The sequence below is a fragment of the Myxocyprinus asiaticus genome, chromosome 16, assembly GCF_019703515.2.
Source record: "Myxocyprinus asiaticus isolate MX2 ecotype Aquarium Trade chromosome 16, UBuf_Myxa_2, whole genome shotgun sequence".
Classification (NCBI taxonomy): Eukaryota; Metazoa; Chordata; class Actinopteri; order Cypriniformes; family Catostomidae; genus Myxocyprinus; species Myxocyprinus asiaticus.
The window spans coordinates 35,053,461-35,080,451 of record NC_059359.1 but is presented as its reverse complement, the minus strand read 5'-3'; the positions used below and the strand labels follow the sequence as shown (position 1 = coordinate 35,080,451).

General features: G+C 37.4%; 1 protein-coding gene across 1 annotated transcript in view; it reads left to right on the top strand.

Moving 5' to 3' along the window:
* ulk4 (unc-51 like kinase 4) overlaps window positions 1-26,991 on the top strand; it is a 234,206-nt gene that overhangs the window by 29,813 nt on the left and 177,402 nt on the right. The window contains exons 18-19 of the mRNA XM_051721331.1: window positions 8,217-8,324; window positions 14,787-14,870. Of these exons, the coding sequence (XP_051577291.1) occupies window positions 8,217-8,324; window positions 14,787-14,870 (192 nt within the window). The remainder of the gene's footprint in view (window positions 1-8,216; window positions 8,325-14,786; window positions 14,871-26,991) is intronic.

The window sequence follows — 26,991 nt, the reverse complement described above, 5'->3', positions numbered from 1 at the left end:
TCCTTGGCATCGGCAATTCCCCGTGCCCCTAGCCTAAATTCACAGCCTGACAGTAGTTCCCTTGACCAATCCCATTTACACTCCATGAAGAATTACAGCAGAGCCATCTAAAGGAAGTTACAACAGGGATACGCAGGTTTCATTTTTATTTTATTTATTGGAGGGAAAACCATTTTCTGGAAAGTCTTTTTAAAGTTACTTCTTCCATATATATATTTCATTGCAAAATGTATTAAAAATCCAGATTCTGTCAGTGCATAAAGGCATCGCCATCTGCAGCGCCTTGTGCCAGAGGGAGTGAATATTTCAGAGTTTAATTTTAAGTGGCACACAAGAGTTATCAGTGTGATTGGAAACAAGTGAGAGAGGATCAAGGGCACTCTGTTTCTCCCTCGCTCTGCCCGCTGGATGGCTAAGACACAGTTTGACAGGGTTTGGAAATAATATTGATCCTGAGAGCTTCGTCAGATCACCACAATACGTCCGCCATGGTAATTCCCCACCTCTTCTGTCGTTTGTCTCTCTCTGTTGATATTATTTGGAATGTAAACTTAAAATTCCACGACCAGACATTTGATTCAACATTTACTTTTATCTGAGCTCCTCAAACCCACAAAAGCAATTAAGTTGCCTAAATGGTTGAGGTACTGGTAGTTTGAAACAGGGCTGGTTCTAGACATTAAGAAGCTCTAGGCAAAATTAATGTTGGAGGCCCCCCTCCCCTCACCAAACATATTTCTGATACGGAAACTAAAAGAATGTATGATGTTAGAGCAGTAATGTAAACATCAGTTCACACAGTTAACTGATGTTACAACAGGTGTAGGTCTGCACAGACTGACTATAAGGTTTTTTTTTTTCTTTTTTTTTTAATGGTCAAATGTTGTATTATTACTTTTATTAATTGCTGTGGTATGTCATGCAACAAACTGGTAGCTGGTTCAAATCTTCACTTAATCTGCTTCAAACTGTATAATTTCTTTCTAAAACTCAATGCCATAAACTTTGCAAGCTTTGGCAAATATAATAAAAAATTAAATTGTTTTTTCAACTTGTTCTTCCTCAAAGGTGCTCATAGTTGCAGCCTAGTAATCTCTAAACAAACCTTTGTTACCTGATTAACTGATTAAAACCTGTGCACCCCTGTCTCACAGGAGCTGCATTGCAGCAAGCCAGTCACAATGGATTTTCTTACAGCTCTTACCATTTCTGTTGCAATATGCGTCATGCTTGCCATGTGGGTTTGTCTGTGGGTTTTCCATGGGCATACTGTCTCAGACTGTTCAGATTTTTACAAGTAGCAATAGCAACTTTAACGTAAGGGAATGCAAAATAACCAGTCCCCTATCCAAAACACATTTTGATATTTAAAAAAAAAAATTTTTTTTAATTAATATTCATATTAGTATACAATTAATTATATAATTTCCTTAATACATTTTATTTCCTGCTTTGTAAACACTAATATAATAAATGTAAAAAAAAAATTTATTAACATTCATTGTACTGGTTTAAGAATAGACCAATGAAAACCCCTTATCTGTCGACTACTAATATGAATAGCCTGTAGAGCAGAGGTGCCCAAACTAGTGCCCGCGGGCCAAAGTTGGCCCGTGATGACCTTTGATTTGGCCTGCCTTGTCATAGATGACATGAGGAGAAAAAAAGAAAGAAAGAAAAAATATGGCATTGATGCAGCTCTTCGTTTTTAATGAATCTTTTTGTTTAACTTTTTTTTTTTTTTTTTTTTTGCATTACAGAAACTATAGCTTATTTGAAAAGTAGAGAGTATAAGTGATTTAATTTTTTAAAATGTATATGCATACTTCAATGACCTTTAAATAATTGCTGTCTGAAAGTTCTCTCCAAGGATTCTCCAGGTGCCACCCCAAAATCTTCACTATGATTGGCCAGCTCCAAAGTCGGAGGTGTGCATTGAATACCGCCAGACTGAACCTAGTTGGTTTAAAACAGAGCGGGAAATGAAGCAGTGTCAAGAAATGACAGGTAATTAGGTGGACTCTCGGAACAGTGCGTACAGTCATCCGAAATGAAAAATGGCTTGAACGCACTATACATTGTGCAGCATTTCATATCCGCGTGAATGTGACCACTGATGTGCACCCTTGAAGCATGCTTGATAAAGTCAGGTGAGGGAGCATTTCAATATAAACAACGGTTCCATTCACTCCAAACACCGCACAACATTATGACACACACTATAATTGAACAGACCAGGACTCTCAAAAATCCCTTTTCTGCCCTGCCAGCTAGACAAAAACAGTAATGCATTAAACTATTTCTTCATATTTCATCTTCTTACTCTGACTAAAACCCATAGCTTTTATTTCCTTTCATAATGTAATGCATTCAGCCTTAATCCATCACCTCTTAAGAAAAGAAGCAAAAGTACAATTCAAGTTTTTGATATCACAACAGAAAAACAGTTTTGATACCAAATAAAAGTAAGTAGGCTAAATGCATTAACTACGCAAAAACACTTGCATTGATAAATGAAATAATCCTATTACATTTGGCATTCCTAATAAATGGTAATACTGAATGAAATCCAGGACAATGTGTAGCCTAGGTCTATGATAAGAAATATCTTTAATATCTTCTTTGTCACAAATAAAAAAAATATCCTACTTGATAGTATTACGTCATGCCATTGTATCTTCATCCCTCCAAAACTGCACAGAACTACTGTGTGTTCAATGAGAGGAGATGCACTGTTCTTAAAGAGACAGTAACTATGTTTTAAGAGACACTTACTTTTTTAGCAGACATTTTATTCAAAGTGACTCACAAATGAGAAAGAGACACAACATTCATAAAATTATATTGAAATCAATTCAGCATTGTGCAAGTATAGGACAATTGATGATTTTAGAGTTCTGTGTTTTGCAGTATTAATATTTAATTTTAATAATACAGTTTGATATATGCAACGTTTACTTTTGGCCCACTGCCCTCAATCAAGTTTGATTTTTGTCCCTGCATAGGAACAAGTTTGGGCACCTCTGCTATAGAGGAATACTTTGCATAATGTTTCTCTATTAAATTTGCTGAATTCAGTGTTTCTGAGTCAAAAGCTCAACATCTTTAAGCTCGTTGTCTATAAGTCAAGCATGTGGATACTCACAGAATTGTAGGAAAACAGAATAATGTCTCTCTTTTTAATTAGTCACCTATTTTTTCTTTTTATTGCGTGCAGCGCTAACAAATGTGTTTCCGGCTCTTGAGCGTGGCCACATGCACAGTGCAGAGGGAGCTTTAGCTCGACCCTGACAATGTCCATGACCATGCGTAAAGTTTGAGCGCCCGAGATTTTGCGATAGCAAAGATCAGACTCATTTTACATGTTATTTGTTCCAGTGCTGATAATAGGTGTCATTTGTGGATTTTCCAAGCGCTAGAAATAAAACATATCACGCACAGCCCTGGGCCTCATTTCCCAAAAGCATCATAAGCCTAAGTAGATTGTAGAATCTATCTTACAATTCATCTTAGTTTTGCAGTCCGTTTCCCAAAAGCATCTTAACTTAAGTGGTACTTGAAAATGCTTGTAGATATACAAGTGCTCTGGAGTAATCGTACAGTGCTAAGAGCATTGAAAGCACAGACTTATGCAGACACCTGTAGGACAAACGTGAAATTACACCTGAATTTAAACACCTATGGCTACACTTTATGCTAAAACTTTAATATCAGTATACCTATGTTTTATTTATTTTAATTTTAACAGACAAGTCTAATAATAATAATAATAACAACGAAATGCATAAAATAGATATAAATGGATGAATAGATTAATTAGCAAAAAAAGTTATTTGTGTGGACTAGTTGATAACAGCAAAGTGGTGGCATGATTGATGCAGACAACTGTATAAATTAAAATCAGAGAGAGAAGACAAAAGTAAATAACTGCTTTAAAATTGTCAGTCTATATTGGCTAATCCTTGTCTCCTCTTCCTATCTGACACCCAATGGTGCTCTCGCCAGCACGTCATGTTGCGTAGCACCGCACACGCAGCATTATTGTCACCGTTATCAATTTTGGGAGTAAAGAACAGACCTCTGCTTTATTGGTGAATGTCCCTAAAACACATCTTCTAAACGTCTCATTTTGCGCTGTGTGATGACATGTTGAACCTCGTAATATTCAATGAATGCTTGTAATTAGCAGGATCATACACAGGGCCTCCACTGTCTTCACTTATCCTGGAAGCTTTTATATTGAAAGAAATGTTTGAAAACTAAACATTACACATGCACGCCTGATTATGGAAGCAGATTGTGTAAAAGAAATAGGTCTTTCTGCACAAAATTATTGTATAACAATATGTAAATATGTAGTTAATTAGGTCAATTAAGAAAATATTTTTAAGCAAATATTAGCAAGGTTATGCATTATTGTAAAGTTATGCACAAATATAATAAAGTTACAATGACGAGCACAACCAAAGTCACAACCAAAACTCACGTCAGCTTTAAAGTAAAATAAAAAGATAGATCTTGGAATTTTAAGAAAAAATATCGGGATCATTCAAATAAAGATCGCGATTAATCGAAAAACCTATATTTTTACCCAAGCATATTACAAATGAATGCATAATGACAACATGAGCGGCAATGTAGAAGAATATTTCAAACTAAGAGAAACCTGTGGTATGTTATTTCTGATTATCACAGACTGAATTTCATTCTGCTCCTGAAATATGAAACATCTTAATGAGATGTATTATTAATTAATATGCATGGCCTGATGAAGTGAAACCCTCACGCATTTTACTATCTAGGTGTTCAGAGCTAACGAACTGCAGATATATACACAAAGACAGCTGTTCCTTTATCATAAGTCCCCATTAAAGTGGAAATCATGATTACAATGAGTAAATGAAATATTTAAGACAAAAAAAAAAAAAAGAGAGATGGAGTTTTGGATTATCCTTGTTTGTGTTAAAGATGAGGTCCTTTTCTAAGGACACAAACTAGTGGCACAGTGCAGTATTAATTATGGTTAATACACATGTTTAAAATTGAGCCAGCTAGACCTAGGATCTGACTCACTAATCTTCAGTTCCTTGATTTTTGTCTTAAAGGGATAGTTCGCCCAAAAATGAAAATGCGGCCATCATTTGCTCACCCTCATGTTGTTTTTCTTCCATGGAATACAATGAAATGTTAGGGAAAATGAAAGCCTCAGTGAGAACATTTTGTTTTGTGTTCCACGAAAGATAGAAAGCCATATGGGTTTGGAACACATGGGTAAGCATCATCCCTTTAAACCCAAACCTGATTTCAGGTCAGTGGATTGAACAAGGGAATCCTGCAGTGCTGCTCAGTGCTCTGTGTTCTTCTCCACCATGCCACCTATGCACAGCATAAACCCACTAATACCCAGCCCAACACCACAGGGTATCTGTGTGTGTCAATGATGACAATGATGTTTTCAAAAGCAGGATAGCCTATGTATGTGTGTTTATATGTGTGTGGATAATAGCAGTGTACTCTAGAAGGAGAATTTGTGTGTATGTGTTTGTTGATGATGATGATGATGATGTGTTTTAGAGGAGGAATTACTTTGCATCTGCAGGGCTGAATAAGGTAGTTTAGACTTGTTTGTTTCTTCCTCTGTATTTCTCGCTGCCAAGACTCATCAAACACAGCCGCCAACATCTGTTCACTGCAAAGTCATCACTTATGAGACTTCAACAGTCATGGGGCCACAGTGCTTCAGAAGGCCAATTTGCATTGCACCCTACTGAGAGAACGTCTTTAGAGAGAGAGGCATATACACTTACTCATCTGAGCATTCAGAGAGACCGAATATAATAAAATGCTAATGCCGAAGATCAGAGCTCTGTGTGTGTCCTTGCCTTAAAAGTACAGAGAGACTGTTAGGGTAGGTTCCACTTGCTACTGTAGGTGTTCAGCCATCTTTAGTGAGATTCCAAAGTGTAGGATTGCAAATTTTAAGACAATTTCTTAACTGACAATCGTTAACGTTAATGAATGAAAATCGATTAACCATTAAATCATCAAAAATAACAATAGTAAACTACATGGTGAACAGCTTGAAACTCAAAAAATACAAAACACATATTTTTCTTCAAAGCTTTATTTATACAAAGTTTGATTTTTGACTGACTAACCGTTCTAATGTAAACTTGAAAAGGAAAATTCCTGGTCCCACTTTATATTAGGTGTCTTTAACTTCTACGTACTAACATTAAAATACATACACTACATTGTACTTATTGTGTAACTGCATGTTGTTCTGCAAAATTCTCACAAGATTCACATTTGCTGCTCCTGAGGTTGAGGTATGGGAAGGGTTAGGGTTTATGGTAAGGGTTGGGGTAGGGTTAGGTTTAGGATTAGGGGTAAACAGTGTAAATAAGCAAAAACCTCAGTTTATGCAGTAAACGTAATGTTCACCTATAGAGAAACAAAGTGAAGGAAGTTATGGATACGCATCTGTGTTTTTTATTCTGTGTTGTTGAAAGGACGTGACATGCAGCACACAAGCGGCAGTGCACCTTCTAGTGGGACCCGGGGGATGACTGTCTAGATAGTCTTTTCTCTATCTGCGAGAAGGATATAGCTGCAGGCAGAGCCCCAAAAAGGGGCGTGAGCTCCAAACCGCCAGCAAAGGTATAGGGAGCCCCTAACCTAAACCTTTCCCTAACCCTAACCGTGTGTGGAAGTGATGACCCCTTTTGGAGTTGATGCAACACCCTTTTGGACTAACCCCGCCCCATCTGGAGGTCTCCAGCCTGCAGCTATACCTACTTGCTATCTGCTGGTATGATTACTACATGCATGATTACTGAATGCATTTGTGCTGAAACTGATTTATCGACAGTCGAAAAGCTTAATCAATCAATAATCAATCATCGATTATACATTAACATCCCTAGTAAGGAGGGTAGATGCTTAATCTGAAGGTCACATCACAAGTTTGCATCAGTGTATCACTTCAGGAGATGTGGAGAAAGAAATGTACTCCCTAGTCATTGCACACCACTTCAGTACTACATAAAACTTGGCTAAAATAAATATGTTGAAAATGAGTTGAGGCGTTGGCATTTTTATTCAGCTTAATTTAGAAGTAGGGATTACATGGCAGGTGTGTGTTTGAGGATAAAGTGCATGAGAGACAGTGGGGTCTGAGTTTACTAAAGAACATTATTCTATTTTGCACTCTATTGATTCAAATTTAATGCAAATATTTTTTATTTTTTTTATTACAGATAATATTATTAGCATAACAATATCAGTAAAAGATTGAAAATGTACATGGAATGTTCCTAATCTCTTTTGTGTTTAATATGACCCATTTTGCTTTAATGACAGCATGCGCATAAGCTGGTATAGACTCCAAAAGTTGTTTGAAGTTGTTCCAAACCTGATATTTTATGTTATCCCAGCTTGCTTTGAGAATATTCCAAATGCACCAAAGATGCTCTCTGGAACATTCTCAAATCATGCTGGGATAACATGGATCATCAGGTTTTAAACAACTTTTGAAATTCATGCCAGTTTGAGTGCATGCTGTCGTTAAAGCAAAAGGGGGACATACCAAATACATAAGAGATTGTACAATTCTTGTACATTTTGAACCTTTGTTATGCTGATACTATAATATATATTGAAATGTTTTGTATTGCGTTTTAAAGTGCAAAATAGAAGCATTTTGATTAGTGGACGTTTGCACCACACTGTATCTCATGCATTATTTATTTCTAAATGAAGGGTTTTCAAGCATTATAAATGAATTTATATTACTGGAAAATATATTTTATTTAAATTCACATTGATTTATTAAATACCTTTATAGATAAGGAATATTTTAATTAATAATATACTTGTATTTATTTAGAAACATACCGTAAGTACTGTATGTAACTCTACACAAACATGTACTCCGGTTGTTTAATGAATTTGTTGGGCATTCCGTATGAATGTATTTGGTCCTAGAGATATCCCCTTCTCAGTGTAGGGAGCTGTGAACACTGTGAAGGGACCCCGTGAATTGGACACAGCTTTAATGTTAGTGCTTTTATTTAACTATGCAAAATAATAGAAAATGTAAAAAAAAACAAAAGCCAAACGACTACATTATTTATTAGCTATAATAAATGAATACTAAAATGTATATTTAAAGCTAATTTATAACAATAAATTTGTGCTTTTGATTTGTTCCTCAGGCAGTGACCATGTTCACAGAGCTGATCCGAGAGAACTTCAGGAGCAGCAAACTGAAACAGTGCTTGATTCCACCACTAGGGGAGCTGCTTTACCTCATTGCTACACAGGTACAGCAGGTTGCTCAAAAATGGTCCGTGTGAAAGTAATGTCACGTATAATTCAGAATATCAATATTCACATGGGTCCATGGTGACACGGTTGAGACCGAAGAAAAAAGGCAGACTGTCTTTTTCATTAAATAATTATTGATCAGTGCACAACTTCCATATTGGCTGCTAGGGGGAATAGCCACCGGATAAAAATATAATTTTGGGATCTCACTGTTCATTGTCCTGAAATTTCTATTTTCATATGCCCTTGATGGCAGACAACTCAATTTGCTTCTCATAAGTATCTTACTGGCAATATTTGTCCTCTGAGTATTCCATGACATTTAAACGGCTCCCTCATGAGAAGAGTTTCACACAACCTCTCAGACCTCATTAACTCAACACAAGGACCACTTCATAACTGATGCAGTCATGCATAACCTCTGACAGCAGTTTTACTGTAAAGATCACTGCTGAAAAATGAACACACGTGTGTTTTGGCTTAAATTTGCATTTACTGTACATTGTACAATGCTAAAAGTGTGTTACTCTTACAGTGAATCATGGTAAGGGACAATTTACACAGTATGTGATAAGTGGTAAACTTTGCTTGTGATCTTGTTGCCTCTAGTGTACACTGACTATTTCCGTACACACAAAAGGATGTGTGGAACGTGCCACGGCAGGTGCAGTGACGCCCCCAACTGCTTCAGCTCAATGCTAGTGAGCAACGAATCTCTGAATAAGACAATTGCTCTAAATAATTCTGTAATACATGTAAATGATACATAATAAAACTAACAAAATTAACTAAAGGGAATGACAGTTATTTTTCCATAAAATGCATTATTTCACACATTCTAGAGGGAACTCATTTTTAGATTCGTAGAGTTAAGGAAAATCAGCTAGTTTTATCCCTGTGTCTGAATATGCTTACCTGCCTACGACTGTATATAGCATGCTTAAAGCAGTACGTCAAATGAGTATGGTGTCCGAATTAGGGATGTGCGCTATGACTAATTTGACTGTCGTTTAAACGGAAGTTTTGTAACCGACTAGTCTAAAGAGAAACCAACCTTCAGAAAACAGTAAAAAAAAAATAAAAAAAAAAAAAAATAATAATTTTATGGGACCCATTTAAAATACTTAATCTATTCCAAATCCAATGCTAAATTCTACTGGAAAGGGGCATTTATCTGTGACGTCCTCGCCTTGAATTATGATCATTGTACATTAAATATAGAACATGACACGCATTCACTGAATGAACATTAGCAAATATTTAACAGACATATTGAAAACAATTGAATGAATAGTGCAGGATCAATGGAACAACCATAAAAGCCTGTTCTATAAAAAAATAAATAGAAAATAAAGTAGCTATAGGATAGAAACAATAGGCCTGTGATGTAGCCTACAATAAACCTAATATATTCTAAACATGACGTGCACACAAAATAAAAGATAGTTTAACATGTTAAGCAGTCGGCACCTTGTTGAAAATAGCCTTCTTAATCAGCAGATTAAAAAATGGCATACCTAGTCTAAAACAGTTATTTTCTAGGTTACTTACTCAAAAGCATAAATTTTTTGATGTGTAAAATTAACACGTCGACATGGTCCGGTGAAAGATGGGACTTGACTCACCTGAGGCGCTTGAAAAAGCCTGAACAGTGGAAAAATAACATCCAAGCATGCACAGATTTAAAGAAGACTCAAATGTGAAAACATCCTTAGGGACTTTCAAACAATTGGAAAGCCGATTCCCGCACCACCTAAGTGTTTTCATTACTACTTCGCTGAGTTTGCTTGTCTAGCGAGAAGACATTTTCCTGCACGCGCCACGAGTGAAAGAGGGAAGAAGCACGCGCAGCCTGAGGTGAAATTAAACTCTGTATCTGCTCCAGATATCCTCTTTTTAAATAATAGTTGTATTATTAATTCTATTTAAAATATGTAACATTAATATGACAGTAATTTAAGTGCAGCCTCTGTAAAATATAAAGCCAAATGTAAATGCGTAAAAATGATGATCAGTTTAATGGGGGGAAATATTAACCGACTAGTAATTCCAGTAAGTCGACTAGTCTCACACATCCCTAGTCCGAATCCTCAGTTTTCATAATACAGTAGGCGAGAAATGTATCCGCTGAAATTCTGAAGTGCTCATTCATTGGAGCTGAGGAGATATTTGTGGAGAACACTGGAGTACTTGTCTTACTTTATGGGTAAACTATTTTTGCAACTGTTGTAACTACATCAGATTTTCAGGTCACAGATCAATGTCCACGTTCCTGGATGAAATATGTCTGGCAATTTATTTATACTACACAACTGCATACCTAAGGAATGGTTGAGAAGTACATTCTTCATAAAATGCAGTGCATTTATGAGACTTTCTTCCATGTTGTTATTTGACCACATAAGAGCTAAATATGATTGGTTGTAAATAAAAGCACCACTGATCGGTCATTGAGATGCGGCAGCCGCAAAAAGATAAACTATTTTTATCTTGCGCAGTGTGTGCTGTTAGCAGTCATGCACAACAAAGCTGCAGGATTCTCGTGAATGAGTTCGGAAAGGCATGCTCCTTTCTGCTGCCTGTCCCTTGTCTCGGCCATTGCACACTGTGTAAAACACACTTATCACTGTATTTGTCATCTATAAGACATTGCTTTGGTGAAAGTCAGTGTTAGGGGATTTTTAACATTGCATATTTACAGCAGCCTGTGAATGAGGTCTAATGGTGTAGTGAAGCATTGCCTCTGAAGTCGATAAACAGCTCATGCTAACCTCATGACACTACTAGTGCGACAAAGTGGTGTCTCCCTGGACACTCAAGTGATTTTGACTCTTTTCACATGCTATTGTTTATCTACAAATTTGTCCTGTATTTTCGACTGCTGGTCACCTTAATCTGATCACTTTATTGACAAAAGTAAGGGAACCATGTATGGCTGATAACATGCTTTGTTGGGCTTATGTTTGTATCTCCTTTTGCTGCTGTGTTTGTCAGGGTCATGCAGTACAACGGTGCACGCAGCTTTTATTGATCAAATTAGCTCTGAGCAAGGGGACGGCCTGGGGACGCTGCGGCCTTGATTGAATTTATCTAATGATTTTTCTCCACTCTTCAATTCTATTGCTATGCGAGCAAGAGGTGTGTTGACGGTGAATGCCAAAAGCAGTACTGGTGGAAAACTGCAGATTACAGGACATAATGAACGGAAAGCAGATACTAGATAAGCCACAAATGCATGTGCACGCTCTCATACTAATCGGTTTTCTTCAGTTAGCATTGCATATTATGCAACTGTAAGGCATTTGTTGTTTGACATTGTTAAGGTAGGTGAATTTGGATAAAGAATAATACTCTATCAGATGATGTCTGGGTTGAAAGCATTCATTTCATAATTGGGAATGTGTGGTTTTCCAAATTCAGTGTCATTAAAGAATATATTCACTCTCAGCAGAGATGTTTGTAAAAGTAGGACTGCTCATTTGGAACATCGCTGTTTTTATTTAAAATTTGCTGTATTTATTACCAATTCTAATATACTGTTGTGTGGCAGTCCAATAATGTAGTCATACATGGAACTATGAACATGCTTGCATTCTGTTTTAAGTAATACAGATCTATAGTGGCCCCAAATAGATATTATGTTATAATGCAGAGACATTCATCTTTGAACCGTGGCTTAAGTGTCCAAATACTTTTTGAGGTCACTACACCTTTAGTGTAGTAATTTTCTAGTCATCATAAGGCAGAAAATAATAAATTGCATATCTTATAGACAGTGTTGTGTTACTTAAGTTACTTAAAAATAGTAATCCACTACAACTTTTCAATGAAAAATTGTTATCAGATTACTTTACTAATAACTTCATTGAAAAAGTAAACACATTACTAATAACTTTACTTTTAAGTTCCTTTCTAAAACAGTTTTCCGCTCAACAAATTCAAAATAGTGTCTGTATTTCTTCCTTGTTCATTGTTACACACAAGTCACACACACTCAGCACCCCACATTTCTCCTTCACAAGGACTCGTTACGGGGCCATAATTTATGTATTCTAAATAAATAATATATTAGAATTAAGCATAACCCTATAATGTACTTAAAATTTATTAAATTAATTGAAAGTCAGTAACTGTAATCTGATTACAAGAATTAAACATTTTGACCAAACTTTTTTGACCAAAAATAATAAGAACACAGTAACTAATTACATGGAATTTGGATTATACCCAACACTGCTTAAAGATTTAATGAAGAAGCTCCATTGAGGGGTAAAACACACACACACACACACAAGATAAGATAAGATACTTGGATTAATGCTGTCCTCAAGGAACAACAATGTGCAGGAAGAGGAAAATGGAGGAGTTGGTGCAATTTTCATGGAATGATACCTTCATAATGACTGCAGCAGCCAGTGGGGGGGTGGAGTTTTCCCTTTTATCTGCTGCTATCTCATGATACAGTAATCAATTTTAAATAGACCTGGAAAAAGTTTGAAAAGTTTTCTAGATGAGCAAGATGTCTACTGCGGCACTCACTCGTGCATCTTCCAGATTGTTGCTCATATTACTTTTAGTGTAAAATCTTTCACATTTAAAAACAACATCAACAAAAAAAAAGAAGCTTTAATATCTTCTATTGATATTAAGTTGAGGCTTACTAAATCTTTAGAAGATTGAGTTACTGAAAAATATATTAATGTTAAATGTTTTTTTTTTGTTTTTATATATACAGTAGCAGAGTTGTTTAACCCTTAAATGCATACCTTGGGTCTTTAGAGACCTGGAACCTCATTCCACTCCCTGTACCTCATCCATTTTTTGGAGTTGTGCCCACACCTCTTTAGTATTCCTCAATCTATCTCTTATAAATAGTGTGACACAAAAAATTTATTTTACTTTTTTTTCACTTCCATAAATTATATATTTTTTTATGATTATTTCATATCTATTTAAGTTACTATCACAGGATATCTATTTCTTTGTGTATTACAAGAGAAATGAGTATTATATTCATACAAATAAATACTATATCACGTTGACTTTCTGTGCAACAGTGAACTATCAACAATGGTGAATTATCAGTATTTTATATGCATGTATACATATACATAATATACATGTTATTTCTTACTCAAGGTGGCACTGATGTTTCAGTGATTGACTTGATTTTCATTTGATATTGCTATTTGATGAAGAAATATCATCAAATTAAACTATAGCAAGTACAACACATGAAAAGTATGATATGACTATTGTCATTTGGGTGTACTACTGAAATAATGTAAGTTGTGCATCTATTTAGACTCAACAAGTGCCTGAGAAAATATACATAAGATACACTTAAGTTACACATACATTACACATGTGTAGATTATGTGTTATGTGTAGCTCAATATGTGTTTGACAGCCAGTTGCATCTCATGAAATTTCAGTGTGAAAATCATGAATCCTGTTCTTGATTTGTCCTGATTTGTTGCATTATCTTTTTAATTTATAAAAAATAAAACCGCAAAATATATTTTCTTTTATTGTTTTCTAATTGAGTTAAAAATATTTTTAACATTTGACACTATCTGGGCATTTTGTACATCCATTTTGATTAAATTATGTGCTGGGTCTCTAAAGACCCAAATATGTAAGAGTGTTTGTGAAAATGACCATGCATTTATGGGTTAAAATAAGTTCATGTAACCAATTAACTTTGCAAATAATTGAAAATGGAAAGGGATACAAAAGGGTTATAAGTTTGTAGATTAATCAAGTAAGATCAAATTAAATGAGCCCAATTTTTTTAAGATTTTACTTCCAGGCTTGTTTAATTTTAACTGTGAATAAATACTTGTATGTTTTGTTCATAGTATATTTGAGTGAATAATTTTGATTGTAACGCATCAATCAATGAGAATCAATCACTCCACTGAATTAAGCTGTTTACACTTATTTATTTTTAATCATGGTCCATATTTAGGGTTTTTTTCAAGGCCATTTCAGGTCATAATACAATTACTACCTTGCAAAATGTATCCAGTTAAAATTTAATTGTCAGTATTTCATTTCAAATTTATAACGCATTACAGAGTGCACCTACACATAAACAGAAAGCAAAATCAGGCCTTGACTGGTATGAAGGTCTTGCTCTTGAGCTGCTTTTGACACTCAGTCTCAGCACACTGTATTAGAGGTTAAATGAGAGGAGGAAGTTGCTTTGCACCGTTCCGTGCATCTCCCTCTAATTGACATGATCATTCCTCATTACATTCCTCCGTTTCCTGTACCTGCCGAACCGGAGAGCCTGTCACTTTATTTACCATTGCAGAACTTTATTTGTTTAGCCTCATGATGGTGGCTGCATTTTGCTGCTTTTAATTGTTCCCCCAATGTGTCACTGTAATAGTTCTCTCACTTTTTCTCACTCAAACACACTAACACACACACATACTTTCCATCCCCTGCAGGAAGAGAAGAAAGAGCGCCCAGGAGGATTGTGGGTCGTTCCTGCTGCCGCCTACACCGTGTTAATGAGGTGCCTTCGGGAAGGGGTAAGACTGCTACACTGTCCTCACAAAGTGTGTGTAAGTGCGCGTAAGAGTGCATGCATGAATATGTGCGCATGGGGCGGGGGGGATCTGTCTGATAATGAACCTCCCCCAGCCCTTCTAGGCATTATTCGCCTGCCGCAAGTCAAGGGCACTCAACGTGCTCGTTCGTCAGTCAGTCCTGTCACACACACTCACCTGCAGCAGAAGCACTCACGTAACTGCACCTCCGGTCGTATCAGTAGCAATTAACCACGCTGGCCTCCGTTGTATAAGAATATAAGCCATCTGTATTGAGATGAACATCAAACTGATCATCTCCACTCTGAACAGGCTGTGTTTACTGTTTACTAGTGTTGAGAGCTTCACTTACACAGGGGACAATGCACTGTATAGACTCCCTCATTATTTTCATTAGCAGGAGAAGATCTGCCATTAAAAAGACAATTTAGAGCAGTGCTACAGCTTGTGTTCCCAACAAACCCTCATCTGCAGCGCTGTAAAAAAAAAAAAAAAAAGTATTGTTTGGAGGGGAAAAGTCTAAGTGTGATAAAACTAAAGTTTGCATAGCTGTTCTGCGGCTGTGGTTCTTCACCTGCAGATTTCTGGCTGGTCAGCTGCCAGCTATTGGCAAAAGTTATGCCCTCTAGTGAATGTGCCCAATTTTAGCCCTCTGCTCGATCCTGCTTATGCAGCATTCAAGCTTTTTTGTCTCATCACTTTTTTGCCAGCAGTTAAATTTATATTCTCAGCTGGTTGAAGTTGCTCTTCCTTGAGTTAATCTCTTTCCCTCAACTTTCAAGGTCTATTTCAAATTCAGATTCCAGAAACTATGGAGGATGATCAGTAACTGTTGCATGTTTCACTTTCTGTAAAACATTTATGTGTTTATTAATGCATTAGCAACCGTTCCGCTGCTTCTGAATCTCCAGCGCCACAGCAGAAGAATGATATCCAAGTTGTGAGCTTGCAGACTGAATTGAATGTGATGAGAAAAAAAGACGTGTGCTGCAAAATAATGCAAAAACAACACTCCTTTCTATTGCATTCTGTGGGGTTGGACGATCAATCGAAATAAAATCGAAATCAAGATATGACCTTGTGTGATTATTAAACAGTCTGCTCATAAGCAGCTCTGCTTACACGTCAAGCTCATAGTACAGTGGTTTCAGAGCAGTTCTGTGCTTGCTCCGCAGATTTCATCTTGTGCCTAAGATAAATAATGTGCTGTGCTTTGAGCGTGTTATATTTACAGTGGGGATGGGGAAAAAAATCTATTCTGTTACAAATCGCACATCTTGAGACAAACAATTTTAAAATCGTCTCCCTGGTGTAAAATAATTTTTTTATTTACTTCAAAAAATTACATGTTTAGTTTAATATGCCAGTACAGTGATAGAATATAGGAAGCTGTTGTTGTGCCAAGTTTCATCTCTTTAATTCTTAACGTTTTGTCCTTTAATGCACCGCTGCTACAGCCATCTGCTGTGGGTAATGTTTCCCTTTTTTATGCATAATCCACAGGTTTATTTGTGAGGTGTTGTGGCGAGTATTTTTCAGGAGTCATTCTACAGATTCTGTTGGACACTGCCTTAATAAATAGTTGCATTAAAAAGGCTCATCAAACAGTTGGATGCCTTGAACTACTTGTTGTACCCCCTCAATATTTATACTCTAACAGCTATGTGCTTTTGATTTCATTGAAGCACGTCTTTCCGCATCCGTAATGCACACAAGCGGGTTTGTGCCGCTCAGTTTTGGAGCTTTTCTTGTTACTTATTACTTATGCAATAAGATGGTATAGTTATTTAGCCTTTTTATTTGTTACATATACGTTAGGTACCTTGTTAAAGGGCTCAGCTTAGCGACCATATCTCCCTATGAAACGTGCCTGATCAAGGTCACATAGACGTGATGCAGCCTAGATATACATCGATTCCTTAACACCAACTAGTCTATTAATAGCTCAGACATTTCACTGACTGATCTATTATGAAAATATGTAGTTTTGCACATCCTTTTACCTGATAATGTTGTATTACAGAGTGAAACAATTGTCATGTCAGACACAACTCTTCTTCAATAAATATTTCTAAGAAAAAAAAGGGGGGTTACACAGCTAAATATATTATACATTCAAATAACAATTCATTAAAAATTGCAATACATATCGAATCGGGTGGTCTGTGGCAGTTCCCAGCCCTAATTAACAGTGCTCCAAAATCACTTTAAATGGCCGCAACAAGTTTCACAAATCTAAAATAACCGTATCAAAGAAGAGGAAAATGGTGTTTTCCTCCACCGATAACAAAGACTTTTGAAAACACTCTCTAATACCACATACACTGGCGACCAAAACTTTGGAATAATGTACAGATTTTGCTGTTTCGGAGGGAAATTGGTACTTTAATTCACCAATGTGGCATTCAACTGATCACAAAGTATAGTCCGGACATTACTGTTGTAAAAAAAACAGCACCATCACTATTTGAAAAAAAGTCATATTTGATCAAATCTAGACAGAACCCATTTCCAGCAGCCATCACTTCAGCACCTTATCCTTGAGTAATCATGCTAAATTGATAATTTGGTACTAGAAAATCACTTGCCATTATATCAAACACAGCTGAAAATTATTTGGTTCATTAAATGAAGCTTAACATTGTCTTTGTGTTTGTTTTTGAGTTGCCACAGTATGCAATAGACTGGCATGTCTTAAGGTCAATATTAGGTCAAAAATGGCAAAAAAGAAGCAGCTTTCTCTAGAAAATCATCAGTCAATCATTGTTTTGAGGAATGAAGGCTATACAATGCTTGAAATTGCCAAAAAACTGAAGATTTCATACAAAGGTGTACACTACAGTCTTCAAAGACAAAGAACAACTGGCTCTAACAAGGACAGAAAGAGACGTGGAAGCCCAGATGTACAACTAAATGAGGATAAGTACATCAGAGTCTCTAGTTTGAGAAATAGACGCCTCACATGTCCTCAGCTGACAGCTTCATTGAATTCTACCCGCTCAACACCAGTTTCATGCACAACAGTAAAGAGAAGACTCAGGGGTGCAGGCCTTATGGGAAGAATTGCAAAGAAAAAGCCACTTTCGAAACAGAAAAACAAAAAGAAAGGTTAATGTGGGCAAAGAAACACAGACATTGGACAACAGATGATTGGAAAAGAGTGTTATGGATCTTAACCCCATTGAGCTTTTGTGGGATCAGCTAGACTGTATCACAAGACAGCCACATCTATGGCAAGTGCAACAGGAAGTGTGGGGTGAAATGTCACCTGATTATCTGGACAAACTGACAGCTAGAATGCCAAGGATCTGCAAAGCTGTCATTTCTGCACGTGGAGGATTTTTTTTATGAGAACTCTTTGAAGTAGTTTAAGAAGTTCTGAACATTTTTTTCAAATTGTAATAGTATTTTTTCACGTTAATAATGTCCTGACTATACATTGTGATCGGTTGAATGCCACTTTGGTGAATAAAAAGTACCAATTTCTTTTCATAAGAGCAAAATCTGTACATTATTCCAAACTTTTGGCCGCCAGTGTACTTTGAAAAAAGATGACATTTGGAAATTGAGTTTTCAACCAAAAATGGATTGGTGTGGACATGGCCTCAAACGGAACGCTCATAAACCATATGATGCATATTACACACTAAAATATCAAGAGCTTTCTCATAATATCAAGCTCTAATCTGATGGATATGACTAATTCACTATATTCCAAGTCTTCTGAAGTGATACTGCACAATACTTTGTGTGATGAACCAAACAAAATTGTGTATTCTGTTACAACTCGTCAGAAGCTCAGTTGCATTTACTTTACCAAAGTATCTTTACATACACTGCCTTAATAGACAGAGACGGATAGAGCAAACCTGTGCTGGGAGAAAAAGAAAAGTACACTTCTATTTAGAACCAGAATCAGCTTTATTGCCAAGTATGCTTACACATACAAGGAATTTGTCTTGGTGACAGGAGCTTCCAGTGTACAACAATACAAAAACAGCAGCAAGACATAGATAATAATAAAAAATAAAAAATAATTATACACATACGTACATACACACAGAGACACACACATACATACACACATACACATACATAGTGCATGTGATTAATGAATCATTCATTAATTAAATTAATTAAATTTAGGGTTAAGTATCAAGTATCAAACTCTCGATACAATACACATAACAAACAATAAATACAGTAGGGTCCAAAAGCGTATGCACGTATTTGCGCATTAAATCTTATTCTAAATTTACGAAATAATTTAGGACCAACTGAAACCACACTTTTGCAAAATCACATACTCCCGGTGTGCATGAAACAAACATGAAATTAATTAAATTATACACACTACATATACAGTTTATATACAGTATTTAGTCTTATTATATAAAGTCTTATTTCAAACTAACAAAAATTAAGTTTATTATACCTCAAGCTGTGTTCTGGATCTGCCCTTTCACCCTCAGTGATAGAGTGTGCAAACTGCGTTTTATGCTGTTGGATGTGCTTAGATGCAGCTGGTGGAATGATCCTATACAACCCAGAAAAGTTTTGTCAGATGGATTTAGCATGATGTGTACTGCGCAACATCACAATGGCCCAGGACATTTCTTAATCATATTCTTTACCGTCCTCCTGCACAAGCACTCCAAGCACACCTTCAGTTCATCCAACATTTACAGTACTTGGTACATATATAAAAAAAAATCATTCTAAATTGTAATGCTGTACTGTGCTGTTTTATAGTGTGATGTGTTTTGGCCTTTTGTTTTGGCGGCATCTTTCTCTACATATTTGCAAATGTACAGGTGTGTTGGTGCTGAAAGCCTTTATATGGAGATCTTTTGGGCATGTTTTATGGAAATTACTAACTATGGGAACGTGCTCCTTCATTTAGAATAATCCGGATTCATTAACATTAGAATAAATTGATGTGCTTACACACCTGTTGTGAATTAGGCAGAGGTGTAGTCAAGACCAGACCCTCCAAGACCCAGACCACGTTTATATGGTCTCAAGACGTCTTGAGACCAAGACCACAAAATCAAGACCCCACCTCTGGAATTAGGTGGACATTTTTTGTGAAAAATTTCCTGTGCTTATAAGCAAAATCCACACCGTTATTAGTGAATGAGATCCAATATTTAGCTCGGATTGGAGAAAGTATTTTAACATCAAAAAAGTTACGTACTTCAGCTTTAAGTGTAACACGTCTAATTCCTTGCAATAATAAGCTCAGTAATCAGCTAGAGAGCTGCCCCTCCAGCACTGTTACTCCTGAACTCTCTCTCTTGCTCTGGCTCTCTCTTTTTCTCCTCCCAGCTGCACTGCCACCAGCCTGTGCAGTTGATCACTCTTTTAAAGCTGGTCTAGACTGACAGCGACATGATTCGAGCAGAGGCAATGGCCAGATGCCGCTGTGACTTCCTGATTCTTGCTCTCCCACAACATCCTAATTACACCCTGCAAACATTAACAGCATATTTTTTGGAAAGTGATGAAAGAAACAGGCTAATTTAATTCAGCTGATTCCCCAACATTAGCATCATGCTTTACTAGTCATTGTGCAATACAGTAATATATCTGAATGTGTGTGTGTGTTTTGAGGCTGATGTAGGCAGTTATTGTAATGCCTCACTGTGCTGACCTGCTTGAGAACCTCTGCTGATTCAGAGAGAGCTGAGCTCAGGAAACAAGACATCAGAGAGAGAGAGGGAGGGAGCTGGAGCGAAAGGGAATTAGAGGGAGAGAAGGAGAAAGAAGGGCAGGAGGTGATGATGGGAGAAGGTTGGGGGAGGGTAAAAAGTGCATAACACACAGAGAGAAGATGAGAGTAACGGAGCCAGCTGGAGAATATTGTGTGCTCAATCGAGAGTGAGAGTGCTCTTAATTCAGGAAGACAGCTAAAGCAGCGTGCAGACAGGTTTTCAGGTCAGACTGCAGCTGGAAGAGCCCTGTGTGTGTGTGTGTGTGTGAATGCGTGTGCGTGGATGATGAAAGGGTTGTGCTCACTGTAAGTGGCGTGTAGCAGAGCCCTGGGCTGCAACTGGGCATCACAGTATTTCTGCATTAAATATTTATTACGCACACACACACACTGTGCATATTCCATCCCCTCCCTATTAGCTCTGCCTGTAATGCCTCTCTATAGAGCGCTCTGAACCTTATATGACACTGAATATATGCAAGGACTCTGATGCTGTTTATACCGTGTTTTTGCCTCTGATCGCCACCCCTACGTAATCAAATATACTCAACGACTCCACACACTCTCCCTCTTCATGTTTAGCGAAGACACTTTGCTGAATCAGTCATGAAAAGCCATTTAATATGCATCACCCGTGGACCTGCTATGGAACTTTGTCCGAATGTACTATCAACTGGATCTGGATTAATTATTTCATTATGTTCATACTTTCTCAATTTCTGTTGGAAAATCACAATTTAAACTAAAAATTAAATCCAAATTGACCCTATTTACTTTCTCTGTACATGCAACTTGTTTTGTAAACTGTAATTGCAATACAGTTTATGGAAATTTGACCCCACAGAAACAGAACATTTTTTGTTTTATTTACCACAAAACATTTTTCCACCCAGCTGTCCTATGCATGTTCATGACGAAACTCATTCACGCATCCTCACACTTCATGCATGTTCACGTGAGAATTTCCGATTGTATCACATGTGGTCAGTACTTACGTGAGTACTGCAAACGTTCATGTGTGAAGTACGAGGATGAGCTATCACTATCACATAGATATGAACTATCACATTAACGCTAATGTAAAGGTCACAGCAATAATACAGTAGAAATTAGTGATAGATTTACAAAAGAGCTGTTACCCTTTGAAGAGAAGTGTTCCGTCCCAGTCAGACTGCCTCCTTAAAAGTGGGTGTCAGCCATGTTTCAGAAGGAGTCCTCTGTAATAGACTGCAAACTCACATTTAGTTCTGGCTTTATTCTGGTATGGCCCACTTTTCACAATCCAATCAGTTGCTGATGGATTGTCCCCTCCAACATTTTTTTTTTATTTTTTTCTCATTTAATATCCTAATTCACTCAGAAAAAATGTCACATTACAGAAGTGCAATGGGTTGCAAATGCCATTTATGTTGAATTTAATGAGGTGTGTTCCTCACTCTGGATCTTGACCAGCTCTGGTTTATGATTGAAAGAGCTGATATTAGCCAGAATAAAATAATGTTTATGTGCCTGGGACTGGATGGATTGATGCTGTGAGATAGAGAGAGAGCTCAAACAGTGAGATCACACTAATGAAAGGCCTGCCTGACTCAGGCAATTTACATAGTCCTTTATTCAGGGCCAGGTGTGCAGCTCCTTCAAACAGACGCACGTGTTGTTAGAAGGAGCCACACAGAGACGACCTCTTTAGGCTTTACATAATATCTTTCTCTCACAAACACACACATAGAAATCCAAAGCAGGCTTGAATTAGTGTATTTAGCTCTAACAAACACCTGTACACCATTATGAAAAATGTTCATTATTTAATTTTATTTATTTATTTATTTTTTAGCTCAATCAGCATAATTTAGCATACATTTACTCTATTAATGGTTTCCCAGATGGATGTTAAGGGTTTTGAAAAATCCTTGGCAAGCACCACTAATTATTGCCCTCTCAACAATAAACATTAAAATTCAGTTTGTAACCTGACCCTTACCATTGTGCTACAGACATTAATGGTACCTCGAATCATGAGGCTTGAGTAGAGGTGTGCTATTACTTTTCCAAGTAATTTGAGTTTGGATTTTTACCTGGCAGGCAATGAAACAGGCAAACAAAATATTAAAACCAGAGACTTTGGGGTGGACCATTAAACAACATCTCAGAAGGCCTCAATATACTACCGCAGAAGTTCTTATTCATTCTTTGTTCAGAGGTCAAAAGAAGTTCTAAACAGCCGAGCAACAGTATACTGTTTGCAAACATTCAGACACCCGCCGCACCGCTCTGGGAGGCGTTTAGTGGAGCAATTAAATATGCTACATGTAAAACCTAAACTAATGTGACATTAAAATGTGTTATCAGTGGCTCCATTCCTCATTCTATGAGTAGAATTGAAAGTAATATATATGCAGTAGAAAATGTTTATTTTTTCTTGTTTACATTTTCAATTCATGGCGCTAATGCACTAACACTCTATATGTGGCCATAATATGCACCGGTTAGACTCTGTTATTATAATTTATGATGACACTGATACTATTGCAAAGATCAGCGTATAAAAGTGTTAATGTGTAGAATAAAGACAAAAGAATGATGATAGGCTTACTTGGTCAGATGTGTAAATGGCTTTCACTGCAGATGGAACATGCGTGAATGGGCACTTGAGAGTATTTGAGTACATTTGATTCCTTTTGTAGACTAATTAAACAAAAAACTAAAAAATAGCAGGACATGGTCTTGGGAGCATTTTATCATGGACATGAACGATCATACAGATGTAGGTAAATTTGCTCCAACTCGCTAATAACTCTACATGCCGGTGTGTTCTTGTTGACTGATTTTGACTGACTGAACAAGATAAACCGAATGAGCTGTCGGCGACAAGTTAGGTGGAGCTCCAGGTCACATAATGATGACATGGACCAATGGCAGTAAGAAGGTGTTAAGCAGTCGGTTAGAAGTTTTCCTATAAGTTTTTCCAGATGAGCTTTTAAGAACCACCAAAACAAATGCCAAAAAAACCTTATTTTTTGCCAGATTTTGTTCTAAATGACATCACATCCGTTCGTTCTTCGATTTCGTATGAAGTATATGTGGGCCTTAACCGCATAGCAGTGTACCAAAAAAAATAAAAAATAACACTCATTAGCAATTGAATAGTTTTTCCCTGGCAACCACCCAGAACACCCTAGCATCATGTCAACAACTTTTGCAAGCATCACTCTCATTTTCTTCAAAAATTTTGAAGATTTTCAGTAAGTTCATTGTGGGAAGATATATTCATGTGGTTCGGACAATTAAATATGTGTCAAAGGAATCACGTAATTTCTCTGACTTCCAAGATGTTTAACTTTTTAACACTCGATCTCTATTTTTTTTTATTTTAGCTTGCACATCGACTTTTTCTCGAATGTAGACTAGTTTAGGTTTGACCTTCTCTACCGTGCCGAGTTGCTGACTGCTGATGTTGCAAGAGAGAATTTGGGAGAAATACATAAATTCAGTAAAGTTTGGCTTGAGCATGGCCTGAGGCAGGAATCGAGCTGGGAAGCTCAGCAGAGGTGTGAGGCAGAGAGAGAATGAGGCAGAGATTGGAGGACAGATCTCTGGTGAGAAGCTGTCCTCACCTCGTAGCCCCTGTATGTCTGACACTGTGTGGGTTTGGGAGGCAGCCGAGAGTTTATATATAAACATAAACCAAAATGAGTCCTGTGCGCATCGGTTCAGGTTAGTCAGGATCAGCTCATGGTATAGATGGGCGGCAGGTAGGGGTGGGCGACATACCATTTAAATCAATATACTGTTAGAAATGTTTCAACCTGTAGACATTTTTTGGGATTGTTTCTATCATACTTCTGCAAAATTTAGTCACATGGAAGGGAATGTGCGTTCCAGTGAAGACACAAAGATGGTTAAAATGAAAAACAGATGTGCAAGATCTATTTCATGCCTCCATTTGTTTTTGTTTTTTGTTGTTTTTTTACAGATGGCATTCCAAAATTATCTGCCAATGTTTTAAGAAACCTTTAAAACATTTTCGGATTAATGCAACCTCTGGTTCCAATCACTTTACATTCCGAGAGAAACTAAGGAAGAGCTTATTAATAAAAAAGCTGTGTCCACTGTGGTGTGGAACTGACCCTCCGCTAAAGCCCTGCTCCCATTAGTTTGCCTACTTTTGCTGATTCCATCAAGCTTTCCTACCAGCATCTGTTCTGCCGCAAACACACACAGAGAGAGAGAGAGAGAGAGAGAGAGAGACGGTCGCACTGAGTACATTATCTCAGGTATTAATAAATAAATACTCTGTCACCAATGCATTAAAATCTAGTTTATCTAGTCACCAAAAAGGTTTCCCAGCTTGTGTTCCTCAGGAAACAATGCTTGGACCTCTCCTCTTCTTGATCTACACTACATCACTCAGACCGATAATTAAGACACATGGCTTGTCCTACCACTGCTATGCCGGTGATGCGCAGCTCTACCTGTCGTTCCAGCTTGATGACCCACTGTCTCCGCTCCTATCTCTGCCTGCCTCTCGCAGATCTCTGCCTGGATGAAGGGCTCAACCTGGCCAAGACAGAACTCCTTGTGATCCCAACCAACCCATCTGTTGACCACAACCTCACAATTGATCTTGGTTCAACTACTCTAATGCCAACCTGGACAGCCCAGAACCTGGAAGTGGTGGTAGATGACCATCTTAACTTCACTCAAACTCAGACCTCTCCTGTCTGAATATGCTGCACAGCTCCTGGTCCAAGCTCTGGTCATTTCAAGATTGGACTACTGTAATGCTCTGTTGGCCGGCCTCTCAGCTTGCACTATTAAGCCACTGCAGATAGTCTAGAACTTGAGGGTGGGATTTTTACATGGGCCAGTAAGCAACCAAACAGAACACCCTAGAAACTGCATAGCAACATGCTAAAAACTCCCATAAAACGTTAGCAATGCCCTGGAATTGTGGCAGTTGAGTTTTGCATGGGCAAGCACCAACATTTGTCTCCATAAATCTAAGTGATCTTTAATGTACAGTTATGTGGAGTGGGATTTTAGACCAATGCAATTTTGCTGTGACCAGGGCTACCTAGTGTGACACCAAGAAAATGTCCTGTCACTTCTTTCTTGTCACGATTATGACTGCTTGTCAGTAAAACTCAGTTTGTATGGATGAGATTCTTGTCACTTTATCACGTAGACATGATACAATATTACATTGGATGGTGCAGTGTACTTGCCCTGGTCAAGATGACTGTGTTTGTGTTTGCACAAATGGATACAAAATCTCAATTTGCTCCTGGAGGTTTAGTTTCGGGTAATTTTTGGTTGCTCTGGTCAGGGTAGAATACAAAGCACTCTACTACAGTGAGATGATCCCTAAAGCGTCTTACTCGGACCTCAGTGGTAAGAGACTTGCTGTCTGTTTTCACAAAAGCACAAACTTGCTCACAACGGCATGTATTTGTCCTGTGGAATTTAAATTCTTATTAAGAAACCATAGGCCAGTAGCTGTCAGTCATTTCCCCTGTACTAGCAAGTGCCAGCTCTAGTCCATTACCTAAAGCCTCTTCAGAGCCAGACCACCAGACTCCAGCACAAAGAGATACGGTAGGGCCAGGGACTCTAGAGGAGCCACTATGTTATTTGTATTGCCTCCGTATATTCCACTTCACACTTTCTCCTCTTTTGCCTCCAAGATGCAGTATGTGTAGTAATGCATCTCTTCCATGGACTAACCTGAACTTTCTTTTTGCTTTGAGACGTGGGTCTAGGAACTACATTACAGTGAAGGCATCCATATTGCATAGCAGCAGGCTGAGATATGCCCAGGCTCTCCATTTGCTATTTTCCTCATTCAAGTCAGCGAGACTGTCATTTGTTGAACGCTGTTAAATGTTTAATTTCCACTAGATTCATCTGCAGAGACATGCTCAAGGACAGGGGTCCAAATACATAAAAAAATAAATAAATAAATAAATAAAAAAAATATCCAGATAGATCTCTACGTATTGCCATTCGTTATCTGGAAGAGAGATTTGCTGCAGTGTGAAATTTAAGGAAATGATTTCACTGAAGTTTGCAGGGTGTTGAGGGACTATTAGGTCATGATGTAATTGCGTGCAAATTGTAAAGGTCTCTGTGTCCCACTTACACATTTTCATAATGGATTTATGAATGCTTGTCTGTTTGAGTGTAATGCTTAACTCTACAACCCTGTCCTTTAGATTTACTAAGACATCTGCATGTTTTGCAGAGCATTATTGCCTGTAATGATTTTTTTTTTTTTTATATCAATTGACTTTGATAGTGAGGGACAGTGTATATATGTGTATGTATAATATTTTTCCCTGATTCACCTATGCTTTAATTGCGTGTTTACATTCGTGTTTTAGGCCTGTAGTT